Genomic DNA, 16,906 nt, shown 5'->3' with positions numbered 1-16,906 from the left:
GATGGACCATAAGATTGTGTAATTATTTTTAACCCATTTAACATTTTGGCCTGCTCAACATCCTGGATCAACAAGTTCCACAGGTTGACTGTGTACTGTGTGAAGAAATACGGTCTAGTGTTTGTATTAAATTTGCTGCCTATTAATTTCAGTGGGTGACCTCTCATTTTAAAGACCTGTATATCGCCCCTTAAACATCAGGTTTTTTTAATCTTTGCTCTTATAGAAGTTGTTCCATCACCCTTATTGTTACCTTTCTTCATGCATTTTTTTTGTTTGTTTAATTCCAATATAACTGGCTAGAGCAGGGCTACAATGATACTCTCAACATATGCTGAGGGCCACAACTTACATGTTTGTTGCATATACATGCAAATAGCTTTCACACTGAGGGGCATGAACACAAAGATTAAGGCAAGACTACACAACAAGGCTGTGTCTAGACTGGCATGATTTTCCGGAAATGCATTTAACGGAAAAGTTTTCCATTAAAAGCATTTTCGGAAAAGCGCGTCTAGATTGGCACAGATGCTTTTCTGCAAAATCTAGACACGCTTTTCTGCAAAAAAGCCCCAATCGCCATTTTTGTGATCGGGGCTTTTTTGCGGAAAACAAATCTAAGCTGTTTACACTGACCCTTTTTTGCGCAAAAGTTTTGCCTGAACGGGAGCAGCATAGTATTTCCGCAAGAAGCACTGATTTCTTACAGTAAGAAGTCAGTGCTTTTGCAGAAATTCAAGCGGCCAGTGTAGACAGCTGGCAAGTTTTTCCGGAAAAGTGGCTGATTTTCTGGAAAAACTGGCCAGTCTAGACACAGCCCAAGGCTATATAGAGGCATTGTTTTCAAAATAACTTTTGAAAAATGTAAACAGCTGGAGGATTTTCCTAAGGCCTGGTCTACACAAAGTTAGGTCAACCTAACTACATTGCATGGGAGTGTGAAAAATCCACACCCTGAGTGGTGTAGTTCAGTAGACATCACCCCCAATGTGGATAGCATTAGGCCAGTGGAAGAATTATTCAATCAACCTAGCTACTGCATCCTGGGGAGGAGGAACCCCTTCTGTTGACATAGGTAATGTCTCTACACTGAATCAGTACAGCGGCAGTACTCCTAGTTTAGACAAGCCCTAAATCTGCAGAACATCAAACAATATCCCACTGAGGTGTCAACTTCCTGTTAATAGGGCATTGCCTCACATTTAAGTATGTCAACACCCTGTCATTTTAGATGACACACCCAACAAGTGCTTATTACACCATCTCAAAATGCTTAACACAGTTGCATGGATGACAAAACCCAACTGTTCCATAGCCTCAGGCTGCTCTGGTGCAATTACTTGTTGTCAGTACAAAAACATGACCTACTGAACGCTACAGACACTTCATGTGAATTTAATTCTACATCACTGATGAAACTATTGCAATGGTATTTTCATAATTAACAAACATCTAGAGTGGCTCATTTTTTGCTGCTGATTACCCAGGTCCTTCAAATGGCTTCACCAATATCATGTAATCAGGTATTATAGAGTTGCCAGCCCCCATTAGCTTCTACTTCCCAGAACAATTACAGGGGAGGCGTAAGTTCTTATCCAGAACTGCTGTAGCTATATAAAGGAAAACAATTATTTTATTGTATTTCTGTAGCGTGTAGGCACCCTACTCACTGATCAGGGCACCATTGTATTAGTTGCAATACACACACAGAACCAAAAAATGGCCCCAGCCTCCAGGGACTCTGTCTAAAACAAGACAGACTGATCTATGCATGTGCTAGTCCCTTCGTCCAAAGCTGGGCAGTAATTTTCACCGAGGGACCACTTCATGAATTTTGGTATGTGAGCATGGGCTGGAAGGGGTGTGATTCAGGGGTGGAGGGACTAAAAGTGTGAGAGACACAGACACAAATTGCATGTGTGACTGACTGTGCTTGTGTACACCCACTCCCCTCCCCCCTGCACGCGCGCGCACAGTCTCTGCAAAGCAGGAGAGGGAGTCGTCAACAAAGAGGCCAGCTTTCCTAAAACATAGCTTCTCTCAGAAACTTACCCACTAGCAGCCAGCACAGTGTGTCACTTTTCTGTGGAGGGGGTGCAGGGTCTAGGATGGAGGTTGGACACAGAAGGGCACATGGGGTAAGGGACTGGGGTGCAGGAGAAGGTGTCTGAGAGGAAATTTGGGCAAATGAGGGGGATGTGTAGGGAGAGGGTATGGGTGCAGGAGAGGATTCTTGGGCACTAGGAGGGGGTACAAGGTCTGGGAGGGAGCTGTGACCTAGGGGAAAGGGGGTACAGAATACAGAGGGTTTGGGAGGTGACTAGGATGCAGGAGAGGATTCTGGCCTGGGGAAGGGCGGTACAGGATCTGGGAGAGAGTTGTGACCTGGGGCAGGGGAGTTCAGATAGAGACCTAGGAGAGGGAGTTGGGATACTGGAGGGACAGGATTGCCAGAGGGAGGCTCTGGTTGGGAGATGTTTACCTAAGCCAGCAGCCCTGCAGCACCCCAAGGCAGGCTGGGCCCCCTGCCTGCTGCAGCCACAGATCACTTTATACTGCAGGCTGCTCCCTCCATGTGGGGCTCGGCTCTGGGAAGGGGAAGAGACTTGTGCTGCTCCCATCCTCCAAGCCAAGTTTTCAGATTTTATTGGCTGGTTGTTTCTGGCCACTAGGAACTGAAGATTGGGCTGCAGGTGGGGAGATTACACAAAGCTTTCCCCTCCCTGCAGAGCAGAGACCCACCCACAAACTGAGCTTAAAACAGCTGTGTGCCTGAGGGTCCCAGACATGTGGTTCACAGGCTGGTTCCAGCCCCCAGACTGCATTTTGCCCAGCTCTGCTCTAAAGTAAAGTGTTACAACTTTTGCATATATTACGTAACAAAACTTAGCAGATGCTCTTGCTCCATGGGCAAAGTGTAGTATTGGTGTCTTACACCTGCTAGTCACCTAGGCTGTATTCTGCAAAAATCTTTTCAGCTTGTAGAGCACTTCTTAATAATCTCTTATCACAACCTCTACTGGTAGAAAGCAGCCACCAACTAGATCTGTGGTCAAAAATTCAAGACAAGGTATCAGTGCTCCCCTGTGAGGAAAGCACTGTGTTTTGGTTTTAGAAAGAAACCCGTGTTTCCATACTGAAAGGAGAACAGCTGCTTTGCAGCAAGCAGTCTCAGCTGGCATGTCACTGAAGAGATCACCACTGAAAATACCGTTAAAGATAATTACTTGTGGAGAAACTAGATGTTAATAAGGCTAAAAAACTGAAGTCTTCGCTACTTGGGTTTTTTTAATATAGAACCTGAGGTGTGATTGTAAACAGCTGTTACACCAGTAAAATCCCCCTTAGGGGAAGATACACTCGCAAGAGTGCTTTTGTTCATGTCACATGGAAAATAAAAAATGCTGTTTTATATCAGACCAAGTGTCCAGATTATACCAGTGTAATTATACTATGGGAACCTAAATCTTTCCCATTTCAAGAAGCCCGTCGTCAAAGGATCTGTCCACACATGGTGCAAGGAAGCAAAATGGGAATAAAATGCTACCCATTCAGATTAGTCATGTCCATCCTCTTTGCACTCACTGGACAGATGGAAATAACTAGACAACTTGCAAGGCAGTGGAGAATCAGGCAGCAATCCTCATTTTGCCTGAGTATTGTTCTTGTGAAGATATTCCTTTGAGTAAGTTCAGAATTAAATTACTTTAATAAGCACAGCTGAGTAGTTAATAGAATCAAGGGGTTTTCTGCTTTGTGCCGCCTATTGTATTAAGCATGGAGCAAAACATTCTCCATCTCTATTCAGGGCATCTGGTAGGTTCTTTGCAGTGCAGATACTCAAAGGAATGTTGCTACCCCATGGCACTATCAAGAGGATCTCACTAGTATGTTCTTCCGGGCTAGGACAGTAGCCTACATGTTTGCACAGCATTTAGGCACCACCCATATTACACAAATATTCACCTTCTAAGCATCAGGAGTAAGGCAAAAATTACTGCAATCTTTAAAATCACAGGCCTTTCAGCATGTAGGGAAGGTTCAAATGCATTTTGTAGATAGCTCCATTTGCTGGACCTTAGGAAATTCCATAGCAAGAACTCACTGCTGCCAAAAAAAATTAAGCATGTGTTTTTGAAAGAGCTGCTATACAAAGATCTTTGGTTACAATACCTTTTGTAGCAGTTCTCTTCCTAGTTGGTTGTACTTTGCTTTGACACTTTTCATTGGAGGCTCAAAATTATTGATCCAATAATGCACATCAGCTACTTTAAACTACCTTAAAATGCTGCATGTTTAATTTCTAACAAAGTTGGTTTACAGGTAGATTGACGTATCTTCCCCAGTCTTCACCACATTAATATTAAACTGTCTTGCTGTGAAGTCTCACCAGGAAGCTGTTTTAAAAGTTTGTATGTTTGGATCCTAAGACTTGCCATGTGTCTTCCTTTTGATAATGTGTTACATTAGTTAACGCTGAGAGAAGCAGGAGTACCACAAGAGACTAGAAATTGACATTTATTTGTTTTTAGATTTTGAATGGCGGAACTCCAGACATTCCCTCTGCTGGTTTACTATCTGGGCAGATCCAGGATAATTCTGGCTATCCCTATTCTGACAACTCCTCCATTCTTGGTAAGCAGAGTCAAACAATGCCATCAACAGTTTAGAGGCATGACAAAAGTAACTAGTCATCTCAAAACTTCAGCTTTACACAAAACTATCTAGAAAAAAGATTAGGATTGAGAATATTTTAGGACATAGGACCAAGTAATACTCTTCCAAGGGAAATTAGTAATAAATGCCTTTAGCTCTGTACTGATAAATGTGTTACACCTTGGCTCCCTGCACACCCTAGCATGATCTCTTCATTCACAGAATAAAGTATATACACAATAGTAATTTATATAATGATTTCTCCAATGAAGAAAAGTGGTAAAAAAAATAGTGCCTTCTAAACATCTATCCTATATGGTTTTCAACACCTAATTTTTCCCCTTTGGACTCTGAGCCCCTCATTTCCTTTCCTTCAGAAGCCCAAGTGCCGTTGTCAAATCATGCTGCTGAAAGTGAAATTGGATATATTTGAGAGTGGTCTAGGTTGGGCACTAGACTTGCTCATTGGTCACTTAAAACTGCTCCCCTGGACATTTTTCCCCTTTCATAAACCTCCTGTAGCCTGAGTCATCCACTAAATCAGAGGTGGGCAAATACCAGCCCACCAGGGTTAGCCTGTGATTGGCCCGACAGCTGTTTTTACATGTATCTCCGCAGGTATATGGGGTCTCAGCTCCCATTGCCTGCAGATCACCATTCCCAGCCAATTGGAGCGGCAATGGCCCATACTTGTGGAGATAAACATAGCAGCGGTTCACACATGCTACCCTGGTGATCCGCTGTTGTTTTATTGCCCATCCCTGCACTAAATAACTATTCAGTCCCACAGTTTACACAAATCCCATGGTGAATTATTTTGTCCTTGGGCTGAGTTCCCAGATCTGTACTGTAAGCATTGGTAGTCGGACATCTGCCCCCTCAGAATGCAGCTGAGCATGCTCACTCAATGCAGTTAGTTACTGACTTTTTCCTGAGAAATCATTTGATAGAATATGTGAAAACCACATTTTAAATGCTTGTTGCTGTTTGCTGCAGTTTTCTTTTAATACTTTCACAGGGGAGAACTCTCACATAGGCATAGATATGATAGACAACGACCAAGGATCAAGCAGCCCCAGCAACGACGAAGCTGCAATGGCAGTTATTATGAGCCTACTGGAAGCAGATGCAGGCCTTGGAGGCCCTGTAGATTTCAGTGACTTACCGTGGCCCTTGTAAATGTGACATTGATATTCAGATGCTGAATTTATAAGTGCATTATTGGTGGAGTTCTACAGTCTGTGAAGCTTGGATTATGAGAATAGCTTTTATGTATAAATTTCATAAAAGCCATATCAGAACACAATTCATTCTACCATGTGTTATTTCAGACAAAGTGGAGATACACATGCTACAGTGTTCTTGCATTATTGATTTGGTTAGCTGTGTATAACTTGCGTTAATTGTATATTTTGGGATTCTGTTCTTGTTGAATTTTTTTAAAAAAAATCACTGCAACTCTGCACTGTTATCATTGGTAGCTTTTATATGCAAATAGTCATTTCAGATGTATGATGTGTTTTTACACTACAAAAAGCTCCCCATGTGGATATTTCTTATACTAATTGTATCATAAAGCTGTTTATTCTCTTTGTCAGAATACTATAAATATTGTTAAATTGTAATGTATTAGAACAGTTAAATATTTTTAAAATAAATGTTTCCCTTGTTCTAAAATGCAGCATTTACTTTATCCTAAACTTCTGATAAAACCCGGCTTAAGAAGCGTGCTAAGAGCCATAGATTGTGCCTTGTTACTTCAGAAAAAATAAATATTTAGTCCCAGGGCTTCATTCTCAGCTCACTTCAGCAAATTTCATATACACACGGGTGCTTTGTAGTTAAACACATTTCTAATGTTAGCCTTTTTTATAGATTTGGTTCTCCCACCATTTCAACAGCTTAAAAATCAAACTATCTTTGGAAGTTCAATCATTTAATAAATGTAAAGAATTATATTTACAATATTGTCTTACAACTGACATCCCAATGGAGGAATATTAATGGGTTTTTATTCTGGGGGTGTTCTGATTGGGTGCATTGACACTTCTCCCTCTTATAAGTATGTCCTGTAGTTAAAACAGTTTCTCTAGTAACCTCCCCAGCAATACAATCTCTTATCTAGTTGTCATGAAGACGTAAACAATTTTAATATTTTGATTCAAAAGACAGGAATCCCAGAGCACTGGGGAATCTGAACTGGCACTCAATGACTGATAAGTGAAAAATTAAAGACTGATGCCATTCCTTCCATCAACACAGTCATACAGGAGAAAGGAGGAATAAGTAGAGAAGGAGTAAATGCAGACAGTCACTGGAATTTGACTAGTATATACAATTTTTGGTAAAAAATAACTCATTTGTCAAATTGATTAAAATAATGGAAATTTTATTTGAATGAAAAACTTGAATTTACAATCATTTAATAAATGAAGAGTGAACCACCTGCATTCTTCTATTCCATGACACGTATTACAAACTTTTAGTAAATAAATATCTCCATCAACAAATTCAGGTAAGGCAAAATTTAAGAGAAATCCTCCTATCAGTTGTTCAGACCTGTTGAACATGGCTCACATTACAAACAAGTGAAAAAAATTCACTGGAGAAATTTGAGTTGAGCAGAATGTTAAATGGGTAACTGAATAAGGTCCTCAATCCAAAAACCCCAGTGGTAATCATTTTATGCTTGCTCATATACAATACACTTAAGAGTCCATCTATTCAGAGCCAACTATTTACATTTAACTGAATAGACTTTGATAGAAGCACTTTCTTAAAGTTAGCATTGTGCAATACATTTATAAAAATGGCTTTGAGAATCCATTTACCAAGCAGCCATTCATAAAGTGCTACTATCAGTTCTGATTCTGCATTTTGCCCTCTGTAACAATATTGAATGTACAATAGCCAGCAAATCCCATTGTTTCTGATGGGCCTAGAGTGAGAAGGACAGTCCAGTGTACAAACAGCCAATATCACAAACCTACTCAAACAAATACATGTACATAACTGGAACCTCAGGATGTTTTAGCTGTACTCTCTAAAAACCATGATTACATACACCTTTGGTCTCTGCACTATCCTAAACACTGTGTTACACAATGAAGAAAAGCTGGAATTGCAGTGCAGCATGAGAGAGTGTCACTTTTTAAAGTAGCATGCTTTTGTTTGAATAAGAATCTGAATCAGAGTGCTGGGTTTTGTCCCTCTGCGTCCACATCATTGTTGCTGGGCGGAGGATGAATAGGTAAAATATCCAGCTCATCCACTTGTGGTGTGGGGTGCATTACCACTAGCTGGTCCTGAGGGATATCTGCCGCAGCTGCTGCTAAGTTTGTAATCGATTTACTTTTTACACACTGAAAGTCAACATGCCGACTCTTTCCTTCCTCTTTCTCCCAGGACATCCGAATGAACGGTCTTTGGACATAGTTGTAAATGACCTCTGGCCTCCCGCCTGGTCGTTTCTTCACTTTTTCTTTGTATGTGGGATAACCTAAAATATTAGAATAAAATGACAATTAAAGTTTCCAGCACTACTTAGCTCAAAGTTTTCCTTTCACCAGCATGTATCTGTTTGCTGAGACACACTGAAGTTAAGCAGTGACAGAGCCGTGTTAGTCTGGTTTAGCTGAAACAAAAGACAGGACTATGTAGCACTTTAAAGACTAACAAGATGGTTTGTTAAGTGATGAGCTTTTATGGGCCAGACCCACTTCCTCAGATCAATTTGTGGAAGAAAATTGGTATGACCATATATACCAAAGTGATACAATCAAAAAAAAGTGAAAACACATAAAATTTACAAATCAGATTTTAGAACGGGGGGGGGGGGGGGGGGGTTAGAGGAGAAGGTTAGTTTCTGTGAGGTAATGATATCAGAGGTGATAATTGGGGAAGCTATCTTTGTAATGGGTGAGATAATTAGCATCTTTGTTAAGGCCCATACGTAAAATGTCAAATTAAAGCATGAATGACAATTCTGAGGCTTTTCTTTGAAGCAATATGCATGTTTTAAGGTCATTGAGAGAATGGTCAGTCTGGTTAAAATGGTAAGCAAAAGTTCTCTCTCTGTGAAAGAGTTAAGCAGCTCTGTTTCCCTGTTAGCATAGAGAATGATGCAGGACCAGAGGTTTTTTTAAACATCTTGCATTCCCCAGTTTATGAACAAAGCACAAAAGTTTACACACGTTAGCTAAAATCCAAGACAGACACTAAGGCCATTTACTATGAAAGCAACTTTCTGGACCCAGTGAAGAGAATACCTGTAAAAGCAATGCTAATAGCTCTCCCCTCCCGGCAGACTTTAGTATGCTACACTCAACAGCTCTATTAGTACAGTGGTTTTGACTTTTTTTTCATGCAACCCAGTTGAAGATTGTTGATGCCCATGACCCAGCATAATTCTATCTTTTTGGCTAGAGTGCAGGCTCCAGGATGGGGCTGTGGGGTTTGGTTGGGGGTAATAGTGAAAGCTTTGCCTAAGGTGTGGGCTTTGGGTGGGGCCAGAGACGAAGGGTTTGGGGTGCAGGCTGTGGGGCAGAGGGATTCAGTATGTGGGCAGGGACTTTGGGCTGGGACCTAGCGGTGGAGTACAAGAGGTGCAAGCTCTGTCTCGAGGTGCAGACAGGAGATGGGGCCAGTGATGAAGCGTTCAAGGTGCACGAGTGGTGTCTGGGTTTGGGACAGGATTGGTGGGGTACAGGCTTACCTCCCGCAGTGCCCGGTCAGTGATGCGGTGGGATGGTAAGGCAGGCTTCCTGCTTATCCTGGCACAGTGGACAGCACTTCACCCTTTACAGGCTGCCCCCACCCCAAGCTCTAACTCCACACTCCCATTGGCCGGTTCCTGGTTTGTCTCCAGGCATTGCTGAGCAAAAACGGACAGAGCTCATTTTGGGCTTGGTTTGAAATAGGATTGGCTTCATTTTTTGTGGCTTGTTTGTGAGAGTTAGCTACTGGCCTCCACCTAAGAGCCGGACCTGCTGCCCAGGGCACAGTACAGTCTGAAGTGCCACGATAGGCAGGAAGCTGGTCACCTTGTCACTCTACAGCAAGGCAGGCCAGTGCGCCCTGTCTTTCTGTGACCCAGTATTGGGTCACAAACCACACTTTGGAAAAAAAATATCACTGCTTTAGAGAACATGACCATTCATTCCAAAACAATCAGGTGCATATTTTAGGGTTAGTGAGCTAGATTCATCCCTAACTGGCAAGTGGAACTATTGCATTTGTGTGACTATTTATGTAAGATCATAAACAAGCTCACATTTCTTAAATTACAATGCTGAGTTCAGTTCTTGCTTCTAAAAATTTAAGAACCCTGATCACTTTACAGTCCATTAGCTGTCCTTTGCCTGACCAAAGTTGTGCTAAAGGGTCTTCTAGGCTGGAAGAAGGCTGTCATGAATACAACTGGCCAACACTGCTCAAACTACTTTTAGGGGGGAATTTTCCTTGACAATTTTCATAAAATCTGGCTTATTGCATTTTTGAATGACAAAATTTTTGTTTATGGAAAACCAGTGTTCAGTAAGCATCAAATGCTTTTCCTGCTTTCCTATCAACTGCTCTAGTATTACAGTTCCGAGTGACCCAGTTCCTCCCTCCCTCTTCAAAAAATGTTCTTCAGTGAAAAGGTATCTTACAATTTGGATAGAAGCCAACAGGATGAACAAATTAGTTTCAACCATAAAACAGACTAATATGCCAATACCACTGACTTACAATAGTTCATACAGCAACGTAGGAACAATGGCTTATATAGCAGGGTCTTTGCCAGAGGATTAGCTTGAAAGCAATGAAAATTAGTTTTACCTTCAATACCCAATCGAATCTTCTTGAGTCCCCTTTCCTTCAGAACAGATTTGGCCACATCTCTGTTTTCAATATACTTGAAGAATCTATACAACTTTGTGCTGTAAATAACTGGGAAAATTGCATTTCAGAGATTAATAAAAAGTTGTACCAAAAATTTTTAGCCTCCAGTTAAAAACCTCCAATGAAGATGGTCTAAGTAGTGCTTACAAATGAGGCCAAGAGGACTGATCAATACCAGTTTAACATTACCTCGAATTCAATCATAAGGGATCATAAGCTCGTATTCCATTATTTTCTATAAATCTGTAATTCCACTTGAAACGTCTTAAAAATCTAGGCTACTTTAAGTTAACTAAGATTGAAATCTGAGAAAAATAAAGGCATATTTTCCAACATAGCTTAAGGCAGGGCTTCTCAGCACACGGCCTGCAGCCCATTTGTTTGCAGCCCACAATGCAGTTTGGGTTTATGCGGGGCTGAATATGTGGCCTGTGGGTGGGATCCTTTGAACATAAAAGACCGAAGCAGACAGGTACAGAGTGTCAGCATTTCTAGCCCCCAGGTAGGAGGTGCCAGGAGCACAAGGAGCATTGTGAGAAGTGCTGGCTGCTTAGCCTTGTGGGTAGAGCCTGAGGAGGTGCTGACTGGCTCATACTGGCCATGTTTGGTTCCAGCACCAGGGTTTAAGGCTTAATCCTGTCAGTGTATTATTTGCATATACATTTGCATGCATAAACTTAAGTTGTAGCGCTTGGCATGTGCTGGGGATATCATTGTGGCCCCCGGGGCTTCCAAAGTTGAGTAGCCCTGGCTAAATGTATATAAACTGATGGACTGGACGGTTTCTCCCACGGTGCTCATTCATGTTTATATTAGGGATGCTAGTGGGTAGGCTCTGTAGCCCTTGACCCCTTCCTGTTTTCATGCCTCTAATACAACAAGTCCCACTAGCATGCATCACAACTCCCCTTCTCCCTCCACTGCCTCCCACACAGGCCGGAGTGGAGGGGAGGGCAGGTGGGAGCCTTTGTGCAAGGAGAGGCTGATGGCTCCACAGAACTCTTGTGGAGCCACCTGCCCCCTATGCTGCTGCCTCTATCAGGAGGTGGGGGAAGGCGGGTTCCCCACAAGCACTGGCTCCTGCCTATCGTCCCTCCCCCCATGTCAATGTGTAACTGATAATATGTTAAGCAGTTACACATTTACTAAAAAACTGATCGTTAACATCCCTAGTTTATACAGACTGATGTTTTCTTAAGGAATTCCAGAATAGAGACATGGCAGAGTCTGCAGTGCAAATTAAATGGCACTGAATCCCAAGAAAGGTAATGCTCCAAGGTGTGTTGTGCATATAGACAATTTCCCTACACACACATTAACATTTTTGCCGATCTACTTGCAAGTGGATTAGGATTTACCTTTGGTTATTTCTTTAAGAAAAAAGCTTCCTAAAAAGGGCAGATACTTCATTGACTCCACTGATCTAGTGCAGCCTGCTAAATACAAAGGCAGCTTCTCAAAATTTTAGATCAGTAGCCCTTGACCCCTTCCTGTTTTCATGCTGTATTTTTTCATGTTTAAATAGGAATTACAGAGATTCACACAAAAAGACCAAGAGCAAAGACATGAGTGTTTAGTGAAGCCGAACTAATTAGTTTAAAAAAAAATTGAGACCATTACTAACTGCCTCCTTAAGATTAGGAATCTCAACAGTCTTTGCTCTCCTAGAAGAGGGACAACTTTAAACAAATGGAATCCATGTTTTCAAACTGAAAAAGTACTTCAAACTTCACAAAAATACAGGGGTATGAGGAAAAGGCTCTTCATTATCAATTGCTTACAACTCATTTATGGACCAAACTGTTAAAAATGTTTTCATAATGCACTAAGAACACTGTCTGGTGCACTCAATCCATTTCTCTTTTGTAAACTAATTCTTAATTTGAAAGTAGAATTGGCCAAAAATGGGAATCATTCTTCAAAGTATTTGTTTGTCTTTTTCCCCCTCAACTCCTCATGTCCTTTAGTAAGTACCGTATTCCTATCTTTGGGCAGAGCGCACTGTCACACGGCTGTGTTCTCTTTACTTCAACTGATACAGCATAACATATCAAATACAAATCTGTGCACCAGCAGCAGTGAGGATGTTGTAAAGGTCCGATGGCGCCTGAGTTTAATACTGATACAGAGTCAACGGAACACTCCGATGGAGCTAAATTCAATCCAGGCATAAAACCAGACTTACTTTGTGAATATTCCTCTCCCATCTGTGGCGGATACTCTTCATCCCAGTCAACCACATCATCATCCGTAAGCACAACGATATGGCATTCTCTCTCGCCACTTTGGGCACTAGCTACCATCAGTGGAAGAATCATTTCTTCAAGGTAAAATTCAAACTGTCTGCGAGCACCATCATTTGATAATTCATGCATAAGAGCACCTGAAACCAAACCCATACAAAGCATACTGACATTGGGAATCTTGGTAGAGAAATGGGGGCTAGAATTAAAATTGAACAGCAGCACAATTCAACCATAATGAAATAAAACAGGGCATATGTCAATTCTTTTGACTATTGAATGATATGATAGATTCCCTTTCATTTATTATATGGCACAAGCAGACCTGCCTTTCAATTTAAATACCCAGAAATAATGTGCCATGGTTTGTGCAGGAAGAACTGCCCTGCAATTTGCTATTCTCCTATCAGGATAATATGGTAACTAGATTATGCATCCATGTCTTTTTACATTAAATGACAATGCTGTTGTATTTTTCATACATATATGACCATGATTTTTAAAACTTCCTTCATTTGTAGGAAAAAAAGAAAAAAAGATGTTTGCAGTCCTGTAGAAGTCCAGGGTGAGAGGAACAAGGCAGATGAGGTAACAGCTTGTATACGGCTAACTTCTGTTGTTGGAAGAGACAAGCTCCAGAGAGTAGTTCTTCTGGTCTGGGGAAGGATACTCTATGAAACGCCAAGTTCTCAATTCTGAAGACTGACTCTCTAGGTGAAGCATTACACTAATATGATATTACAAGCATCAGAAACAGACTCATAATGGAAAAGTGTGCCAGTTAACTGCTTCAAAACTTGAAATATTATCTAGGATGCATTTTAGTTTTGTGCCCATTTTATCTGGACCAAAAGACTTAAGTATTGTCTCTTACAAGTCTGGAGCATTGGGATGCTAAATGTATTTTATACATCCATTTCTCACCATAACAGCGTGTCATTTTTACTGTCTAAACACTCAAGTTAGAGAACCATCAACTTTCTGAGTAACAAATGACGGGTGATTTGTTCATTAACTTCACCTCAGAAAAGATCTCTGCTGTCAACCAACTGCTGATATTTCTCCACTTGTCTATACAAGGACATGCATGAACAAATAATGACTTGAATGAGATACTTGTTCTAAGAGCAGTGCTGATTTAAACACTGAAAAGAGCAGAAAGGAGAAAGGGCTGATCTCACAACCACATTTTATACATTCCAGATTATGCATTTGATTTTTGCAATATTTTACAGTAACATCAACACTTCAGTGTAAACCACACACACACTAGCACCTGTACACTACAATTCTTGTAATAATTCCACACTTACTGAGATCTCTGCATTTGATTGTACTATATTCAAAGGAGATGCAAAGATAGTCACATGCTTCTCTCAGTTCAGGAATAGATATTCCATCAGGACAACGGATTATCCCCGTTTTGTAGTAATCCTTGTAAAATAGAAAAATCACAAATAGACAATCATTTGTTGACAAAGTCATTATTAAACAACCTTTTCCACATTAATAGAATCATAGAATTCTAGAGCTGGAAAAGATCTCGGGAGGTCGTCGAGTCCAGCCCCCTGCCCAAAAGCAGGACCAACCCCAACTAAACCATCCCAGCCACAGCTTTGTCAAGCTGGGTCTTAAAAACCTCAAGGGGTAGAGATTCTGCCCCTCCCCAGTGCTTCACCACCCACCTAGTGAAATAGTTTTCCTAATATCCAACCTAGACCTCTCCCCACTGTAACTTGAGACCATTGCTCCTTGTTCTGATACCTCACTACTGAGAACAGCCTCTCTTCATCCTCTTTGGAAGCTCCCTTCAGGAAGTTGAAGGCTGCTGTCAAATCCCCCCTCACTCTTCACTTCTGCAGGCTAAACAAACCCAAATCCCTCAGTCTCTCCTTGTAGGTCATGTGCTCCAGCCCCCTAATCATTTCCGTTTACCACCACTGGACCCTCTCCGATGCGTCCACATCCTGACTGTAGTGGGGGGGGACCAGAACTGGATGCAATACCCCAGATGTTGCCTCACCAGAGATAAATAAAGGGGAATAATCACTTCTCTAGATCTGCTGGCAATGCTCCTCCTAATGCAACCTTATATGTCATTAGCGTTCTTAGCCACAAGGACATACTGTTGTCTTATATCCAGATTCTCATCCACTGTAATCCCCAGGTCCTTTTCTGCAGAATTGCTACTTAGTTGGTCCCCAGCCTGTAAAAATGCTTGGGTTTTGTCCGTCCCAACTGCAGGACTCTGCACTTGTCCTTGTTGAACCTCATCAGATTTCTTTTGGCCCAATCCTCTAATCTATTCAGGTCACTCTGGACCCTATCTACCTCTCGCCCTAGCTTAATGTCATCTGCAAACTTGCTGAGGGTGCAATCCATCCCCTCATCCAGGTCATTAATAAAGATGTTGAACAGAACTGGCCCTAGAACTGATCCTTGGGGCACTCCCAAACAGACCGCCAACCAGACATCCAGCTGTTGATCACTACCCTTTAAATCTAGCCAGTTTTCTATCCATTTTTCAGCCCATTTATCCAATCCATACTTCATTAACTTGTTACATTCATAAATTCTAATGGTTTGTATTGCAATCTTAAAGAACAAAGACTGAACCATAAGATTAAGTATAATCATATTATGAAAATATTAGAGTTCCCAGAAGGGCCACTATCAAGTGAAAAAAATAATTTTAAAGTTTTAGTTGCATGACATTTCTATTTTAAATGACAGATTCTTGAAACTGAACATTTAAATAATGTATTTACACTGTTTACTGTTGACATGTCACTCAGCTTCCACTGCTCTAGAGCTCAACCCACAAAGTAGCACAGTAGCCAGACTGCATTGTACTAATATTTATGACAGTCTAATTGTCTTTGCAGACTGCACTTTACATTTTTCTGCAAGCATAAATGCCACTTACAGTAGATTTGTTGAAATAATTCTTCTGCAGTTGATGAAATAAGTTAAGAGCTGGTAAAACTAAAATGCTTTTTTTAAACTCAAAAGTTTACAAAAAAAGCTGTTTAGAGGTGAAATCTCTCATAAACATCAATTCCTGCGGCTTAGCCAAACTCCTGAGGCTGGAAACACAAGTGCACTTCAAAAACAAAGTATTTCCAGATGAAGTCATTTTTTCAAGAGGAAAATAATCACATAGGGTATGTCTACACTACCCTCCTAGTTCGAACTAGGAGGGTAATGTAGGCATACCACACTTGCAAATGAAGCCTGGGATTTGAATTTCCCGGGCTTCATTTGCATAAGCAGGAGCCGCCATTTTTAAATCCCCACTTGTTCGAACCCCGTGTAGCGCTACACGGGGTTCGAACAAGCGGGGATTTAAAAATGGCGGCTCCCCGCTTATGCAAATGAAGCCCGGGAAATTCAAATCCCAGGCTTCATTTGCAAGTGCGGTATGCCTACATTACCCCGCTAGTTCAAACTAGCGGGGTAGTGTAGACATACCCTTATTTATGAATAATGTATGTAAAAAGCCATAGAGAAATACTGCCTCACCAGCATCTCTGTCACTGATGCCTATTAGGGATATTTACATATCTAATCATGTAATTGAATAGTTGTGTAACTGCATGAAATCTTAGCAATTACATGACTATTCCATAGTGGAGGGAACTGACTTTTAAAGGGGCTCCCCCAGCACTGGCTCCTGCCTGCTGCCCACCACCCCTCGCTGCAAGGGGGTGGAGGAAGAGCATGTAGTCAACAAGCTTATCGGTCCAGCCTTATCAGTTATCATGTAGTCTACTACATGCTGATATCCCTAGTGCCTATGTAGTTTTAAAATACAGTGTTCAGCTTTTCCAGTCTCAGGAATTATAAAATCCATGCCAGCTGTTGGTTAAACCATACTACTGAAAATAAAACTCACCAGAATAGCACGAAACACAGTTGAACCTATTCCTTCAGCTACTTCATATTCTCCCTTTTCATTTGGACGGGTGAAATTATGTTCTCTGCCTGATCCAAACATCCTATTCAACAGAAGAACAATTCAGTTAGAACTCACTTGAGATTTACACAACTTAAATGAAGCACAACATCCTAAGAGTGCAGATGATGTGGAACAGAATTCACACATCATCTCAGAAGTTACGCGC

The 16,906-nt window shown here is 41.3% G+C and overlaps 2 protein-coding genes across 13 annotated transcripts in view; one reads left to right on the top strand and one right to left on the bottom strand.

The window, feature by feature from the left end:
• The window catches only part of BMAL1 (basic helix-loop-helix ARNT like 1), a 121,380-nt gene extending 115,047 nt beyond the window's left edge, over window positions 1–6,333 (top strand). For all 10 annotated transcript variants that reach the window (XM_075927850.2, XM_075927855.2, XM_075927851.2 and 7 more), the window contains 2 exons: window positions 4,533–4,635; window positions 5,675–6,333. In XM_075927850.2, the coding sequence (XP_075783965.1) occupies window positions 4,533–4,635; window positions 5,675–5,835 (264 nt within the window). In that variant the 3' untranslated portion in view covers window positions 5,836–6,333. The remainder of the gene's footprint in view (window positions 1–4,532; window positions 4,636–5,674) is intronic.
• Window positions 6,334–7,028: 695 nt separating this feature from the next.
• The window catches only part of BTBD10 (BTB domain containing 10), a 61,092-nt gene continuing 51,214 nt past the window's right edge, over window positions 7,029–16,906 (bottom strand). For all 3 annotated transcript variants that reach the window (XM_014568881.4, XM_089778614.1, XM_014568879.4), the window contains 5 exons: window positions 16,678–16,780; window positions 14,096–14,216; window positions 12,725–12,922; window positions 10,477–10,587; window positions 7,029–8,155 (listed from right to left, as the gene is read on the bottom strand). In XM_014568881.4, the coding sequence (XP_014424367.1) occupies window positions 7,845–8,155; window positions 10,477–10,587; window positions 12,725–12,922; window positions 14,096–14,216; window positions 16,678–16,780 (844 nt within the window). In that variant the 3' untranslated portion in view covers window positions 7,029–7,844. The remainder of the gene's footprint in view (window positions 8,156–10,476; window positions 10,588–12,724; window positions 12,923–14,095; window positions 14,217–16,677; window positions 16,781–16,906) is intronic.

Source organism: Pelodiscus sinensis, chromosome 5, assembly GCF_052426305.1.
Source record: "Pelodiscus sinensis isolate ZL-2025 chromosome 5, ASM5242630v1, whole genome shotgun sequence".
Lineage (NCBI taxonomy): Eukaryota > Metazoa > Chordata > Testudines > Trionychidae > Pelodiscus > Pelodiscus sinensis.
The sequence above is the reverse complement of the archived record's forward strand: the minus strand, read 5'-3'. Positions and strand labels throughout refer to the sequence as shown.